General features: G+C 36.4%; 1 protein-coding gene across 1 annotated transcript; it reads right to left on the reverse strand.

Annotated features, from left to right (window-relative positions):
• Positions 1-2,760: 2,760 nt before the first annotated feature.
• LOC105039918 (uncharacterized) lies at positions 2,761-5,985 on the reverse strand. The gene is given in 4 exon segments (XM_010916238.4): positions 2,761-3,075; positions 3,078-3,736; positions 5,402-5,531; positions 5,721-5,985. Coding segments are annotated over 4 exon segments (948 nt in total). The 5' UTR covers positions 5,854-5,985; the 3' UTR covers positions 2,761-3,049.
• Between the last annotated feature and the right edge of the window lie 944 nt (positions 5,986-6,929).

Below are 6,929 nucleotides of genomic sequence, written 5' to 3' on the forward strand. Positions count from 1 at the left end.
TGCCGCCTCATCCAACTCTGTCGCCCGCCAGTACGAGCAAGGAGACGACGACGAAGAGCATCTCATCCAGCTCCACTGTCACCTCACCCACCGCTCCCCAACGAAGAGCGTCAAAGAGACGACGGCGGTCCATCGATCGGTTGGTTTTTGACTGTCGTCGGTCGAATTTTGTAGAGGAGGGCGCTGATTTTGGCCTCCCTCTTTTCGCTGTCCATTGTGAGGAAGAAGATCGTTCGGATTTTTTTAAGATATTTTTGTCCAAAAAATTATTACAAGATTACCAACTATGTGGTAATCTGGATAGCCATCCCTCCTAAAGGCAATCTAGATTGCCTCTTGGGAGGCAATCCCGATTGTCACTTAAAAGACATACGAAACGCAGTAATATGGTAGGCCCCAAATTGCCAACTACCAAATGCAACGTTGGATTCAGAAGGCTTTTGCTATTGTCACTAGACATAAGGGAGAAATAGGACTAGAATTTTGGGAAAATCAAAATCCAACCCTAGATTGATATTGGATCTTATCTAAGTTTGATGTAATGTTCTTGAGTAACTCTTTATGCACCACCTGCGGTGTAGAAAATCTGACATGGAGTGCACCTCTCTTCTGATTGGACCACGTAGCCACCACTTCGTGATGCACATTTAATGTCTGCAGATTGACATTTTCGTTTAAAAATTTTGCATGACAAAAATATCCCTATCTAAAATTATGACATCTCTTCATAAAAAATCTTTTATGACTTTCTGATATCTTATATAACTTTCTGTAAGTGATTTTCTGTGAATATATATGACTTCTTGTGAATATATATGACTTTCTGTGACTTCTTGTGAACATATATGATTTTCTTTGACTTCTTGTGAACATATATGACTTCTTGTGAATATATATAACTTTCGATGACTTTCTGTAAACATATATAACTTTCTGTGAATATATATGACTTCTTGTGAATATATATTACTTTCTGTAACTTTCTGTGAATATATATAATTTTCTATGAACATATATGATTTTTTATGAATATATATAATTTTTTGTGAATATATATAATTTTTTATAAATATATATAATTTTTTATAAATATATATGACTTTCTGTGAATATATATGATTTTTTATGAATATATATAATTTTTCGTGAACATATGTGACTTCTTGTGAACATATATATTGACAGAAAGTCATATATATTCACAAGAAGCCATATATGTTCACAGAAAGTCATATATATTGACAGAAAGTCATATATATTCATAAGAAGTCATATATGCTCACAAAAAATCATATATATTCACAAGAAGTCATATATATTCATAGAAAGTCATATGACAGGAAATCATATATATTCACATGAAGTCATATGACAAAAAGTTATATATATTCATAGGAAGTCATATATACTCACAGAAAGTCACAGAAAGTCATATATATTCACAAGAAGTCATATATATTCATAGAAAGTCATATGACAGGAAGTCATATATATTCATATGAAGTCATATGACAGAAAGTCATATATATTCACAGGAAGTCATATATATTCACAGAAAGTCATATAATAGGAAGTCATATAAGATATCAGGAAGTTATAAAGGATATTTTCATTGGACAAAATTTTTAAATGAAAATACCAACCTGCAGATATTAAATGTGCATCGGGAAGCGATGGTTATGTGGTCCAATCGGAGGAAGCGGACTCCACATCAGATTTTTTACACTGTAGGTGGTGTACAAAGAATTTCTGAATGTTCTTTGGAAGTACTATGGGGATAAGAAAAGTTAGCGTGAGCTTTTTTTCTTGGGGGGGTTCGAAGCACAGGATAACATCGGATTAATTAAAATTCTTTGGAAACCTATCATGAACTGGTATTTTAAGTTTTAAAAGGAATTAACCGTTCAGCTATGAATGCATAACATGGGATTAATTATGGAAAAGGTTAAGTTTGGAGAATTTGGCTTGCAGATTAGGCGTTCAAAGTCCTACAAGGGTACCAGTCCCACATGGTGTTTGAGTTTGAAAGACCTTTTGTGGCTGGCTTTGAGTTGTAGGTTGAATATAAAGAGTGAGTCCTCTGTAATATAGTTAAGAGAGAAAAGATTAAATGAAATATTATTTCGGGCTGTGTTTATTCTGTTTCTGTCTCTTGTGCTTCCAGGTAGATGTAAGAATAGGTCTAATAGTATCTAATGACCAAACATAAAAGGGCAAGCTAATTGTTCAAGGGTTAATAATTAAATGTCAATGGTCAAAAACTGCATGTGTGTAGATATTTTTTGCCTTGAACAAACACTACATGCTTATCTAATTTTATTGATCTAATGATTTCTTGTAGGAGAAAATCCTAAAGTAAGGTGCTAGCTATTCTTGAGATTATCAAGTGGGGTTGTGACCATGCATAATTCACTTGCAATTTGTGGTGCAAATAAAGCAGCAGTCATATCACTACCTGTGTAGTATCTTTGCATAGCATCTTGCTTTTGATTGATTCATAGTACATACAGACTTTTGCAATAGATCAACAATGTTTCTTTTCTTTTTTTTCAGATGTAGAATAATCCTTTGATCAGCTGGTATATAATTTCAGAGATAGAGAAGCAAGATCACTTGTTTAAGAAGCACACCAGTTAATGTATTTATGATGATTCCTAATTGTTAGTGAGGCTAGTATTACTAAATGATATACCTAAGGGAATAATATATATTGTCACTGGGACTAACGACATCCAAAGATTTAAGCCAAAATAATAATAATAATAATATAATGCAATTATTGCTGCAATGCTTGCTAGATATAAAAGTTCCTAGTCTCTAGCATTACTAGATATTTACAATTCTCTTTCTGGTTGGAAGATGGAACCAACCAGACAGGCCACTTGAACAAAACATACAATAAGACATAAGCAAAAGTTTTGAAATAATCTTCTCAAGCTCCCTAAGCAGTCTCTGGTCCACATGCCATTTTTGAGACATTTGAAAGAAGCCTCCTAGCAAAAAAATTGTCACACGTGATCACACCTCTTGGCAATCAGACTTCCCACCATCAGACTCCCATAAACATGGCCACATTTCTCTTGGTCCATCCCACATCCCCTCCCAATTCAAGAAATTATCCACTTCCAGACACATCATCTCCTCCCAATCCAAGGCCACCACTTCCCCTTCCCTCCCTTCCTTTGAACAAGGGTTAACACCTTCCCCATCATCATTAAGGATATTGTCCTTTGCATCTCTCTCTTCACTTAAGTTCATGGTCCCACTGTCGTGACTTGCACCAAAAAGCCCACCCTCAATCTCATTATTTGTACGAAATCCGCTGTCTACAAAAAGGCTTGGGCTCATCTGCTCATTGAAGTCAATTAAACCACTTTCAAACACCACCCCTTCATCAAGATTAACCAATTCTGTAGAACTTCTCTTGTCATGGTCCAAGTTACAAACCATGCTCTCACCTTCCCTGTCATGGACAAAGGAAATTGGATGTTCACCATTTCTCTCATGGTTTCCCTTCCTCTTGCTCCAGCAAGTGGTGCCGATCTTCATTGCTGATCTCCTTGTCCGACCACCCTTTTGCTTTCCACCGCTGCTACCGATCGTGGTGAGGCCAACAATAACTCGGGTACCATCGGCATCGTGAAAGGAGTGGATTTTCCTACTAAGGTGGGAATTCCAGTAGTTTTTTATCTCATTATCAGTTCTCCCAGGGAGATGCTTGGCTATCACCGACCACCTATAGTAGAACAAAAAGGGACACATGAACCTTCTTATTATTGCTTGCTTAATATAACCTCTAAAGTTGCATACATGCACAAATTCATGTTGAAGCAATATTTAATATGGTGGGGAACAAGAAGAACAAATTTATCTAATAATATTTACCTGAATTGGGGTAAGTTAGATAGTTGGCATTAAATGCAATGTAGTTGAAACTTTGACATAGGTGGTGGAGCATGCATGTATCATGGTGAATCGATGACCTTTGGTACAACTTTGGCATCACAATATTAGGAGCATATTTAAATCTAGGTGTACAGTGAAGAAACTCAATGCAACATTCTTTTTCCGTTCCACGATGGAGCTAACTTAATTTATCATCACCTTACAAAACTCATGAGATACGAAAATGTTAGTTTAGACACAAATTATAATGAAAAATTGTGGAAACATATTTCTGAAACAAATCACATGAATATGTATCTATGTGTTTCATGTCTATCATCTCATATGGTGCATAATTATGTAGAGATGGATTGCATATTACGTTGATTGTACATTTATTTAGTAGTAAGTAAAGTCGTTGTTAACCAGCTTTCTCATAGATAATGTATGCACATAATATTCCGAGTTCCTATAGACCTTGACGTTTTCTCTTAAAATTTGAATTTTTCCACCTAAGCTAGATGTTGATGAAATTTTAATTAATATTGTCACAAGACAAGGGATGTTGCTGTTGATATGACAATATGGACACATAGTGATGACAGCAGGACAAATCTTGACAGCAATGTTTACTGTCAAACCTGTGACCACTCTAAACCCAACAAAAAGGGCACCTTCATGATTCACGAAGTTTCTTTTGGGGCTCAACAACTCTCATACGCTGAGGGCTTTGGCCGCTTGCTTTTAAGAATAGGACCTTGTGTTTGATGGGAAAAATATTTGAACATTTCTATGAAAGTAAAATGTTATCATAACATTGTCTTTTCATCAAATTTAGGCTTAGTCTGAATGATGATCATCTTTTCGTCTTAGGTGACCATTAGTTCACATGTTTTATTGAGACATCGTAGATTTTTTTTTTTCTTTTTTTAAAAAAAACTGGGACGTGAGAATATGCTAAAATTAGGTGAGAAAGGATAGGAACCCATGTCATCGATGTAAATACTCATCAGCCTTACCAACAAAACTAGTTAGAATCCTCCAATTTAGAGGATTTTAAGGTTATTACAGCTAGATTTTTGAGGTGCCTGAGTTGAGATGCAATAACTGTTGGACTGGTGGCATGAAGTTGCACAACTACCAAACACACATATTCACACCTAAAAGAAAAAAAGGGAAATTAAGAAAGAGAGCTTGTCATAACCATTCCAAAGAGGTGGATACACCTATTGGCAGCAAATTCTCCAGGAACAAAAAGGTAAAAACTTCCTGCAACTTGCTTTCATGCCACATTTTGAAGGACACAGAGTCATCTAGATTCTCTTTTCCTTCTACATACCGATGTAGGAAACAATTTTCCAGTAGAACATGAAGGGAAAAAAAAAACAGAGGAGAGATAAGGCAAGAGAACTTTCAGAAAGAAGCTATATAGATATACTAACTACAGAGAAGGAAAAAAAGTAATCAATGACCTATCGATGGAAGAAGAAAGTAGACTCACAAAACCTTCGACTACCTGTTTCCCAAGGAAGAGCGAAGCTTAATGATGGTTTCCTCTTCTTCTTGCGTGATGTTACCCCTCTTCAAGTCAGTCTTCAAGTAATTCACCCATCTCAGTCTGCAGCTCTTTCCACACCTTGGCAAGCCTTTCATAAATATCAGAAAACCAAGAGAAAAGCTCTAGGATGGCACATCTCCAGGCATATACGAAGTAAAAAAAAGATGGCCACACCCAATGAGTCATATATGAAGAGTAGGCAAAGATGCAGATCTAGAATAAAGAAGATGCTGCTCAATAAAAGAAGAAAGAAACGATCCTGTTTCTTAGGAGATACCTGCATTCTTTGGCAGTGATCTCCAAGAGCCTTCTCCATGAGCTTTGATGTACTTCATTAATAGCTCATCTTCTTCTGCCGACCACCTCCCTTTCTTTAGCCCCACCTTCTCACAGCATGGGGCTCTTCCCATCTCCTCTAGAGCTTAGATTTCTCCCTCCCTTCCAAGCTTTCCGTGGGACTTGACACCGAGGGCGTGGACTGGGTTCCTACTTATATGAATTGCAGTGGAAAAGGAGAATAGACGCCATTAAGTTATGACTGGTCCAAATAATAATGCTTATGGGTGAGTGCGGGGTAGATGGAACTAGGCTAACAGCACCATGCTGCGGCCCTTTTTACGTGCAACAACTTGAGTGTGAAGGGACTGGCATCAACATGTTGCTATCCCAGCACTTGTTGATGCCATGTGCATCAGCAAGATGCATGACATGCGTCAGGATGTGGGTTGGATACTCTCTCATTTTTAACAATCATTTAGCCATGAATGATGCATATGTTATGTATTCATGTAAGAGAATGGCTACAATTTTTTTCACTAATTTGCCAAGGGGAAATGCTTTTATATACCTCCTAGCTTGCTCCAATCTGATTTTTCCCGAAAAAATAGGTAATAAGACCCTACATGGACTCCTTACATGATGTATGGCACAGAAAACCCGGTTTGGCAGCTCATTCCGGGTATGCTAAGAGGAATTAAGAATAGTAATAAAATAGCTAATTAATTGTTATCCAAAGTGATCCCCCACCCACACCCAACGCCCCCTTTTCTCTTTTAGGGTTAGGAGCCATTTCACCTTTCAGTTTTTTTCTAATTTTTAATCTACTCATACTGGAGCATTCTATCTAAGATGAAAATAGAGGACTGATGAGTGGGTCATACTAAAAATTTCTATCTCCAAGGTCAATCCCTAGTTGGGAAAAAAGGGGGAAAATTTGTGGATGGTTTTTTTTCTGAACAATTTAAAGATGAGTATAATTGTTTATAAACTGAAGTTTTAGCAGCAACATTGAAATTTTATAAAAGGCTTTTATGCACATAAAACCCTTTCTTCCTGAGTAAAGTAAGACATATAAATCATTCAGCCATTAATGGATGAACATAATATATTAATTTTATTATTCAGAAAAGGCTATTTTTTTTTCTTTTTTTTTTATGAATGACTTGGTAACACAATTTTACTTGGAAAGTCACTTTGTCAGTGTCCA

This window comes from Elaeis guineensis, chromosome 1, assembly GCF_000442705.2.
Source record: "Elaeis guineensis isolate ETL-2024a chromosome 1, EG11, whole genome shotgun sequence".
In the NCBI taxonomy this organism is placed as follows: domain Eukaryota; kingdom Viridiplantae; phylum Streptophyta; class Magnoliopsida; order Arecales; family Arecaceae; genus Elaeis; species Elaeis guineensis.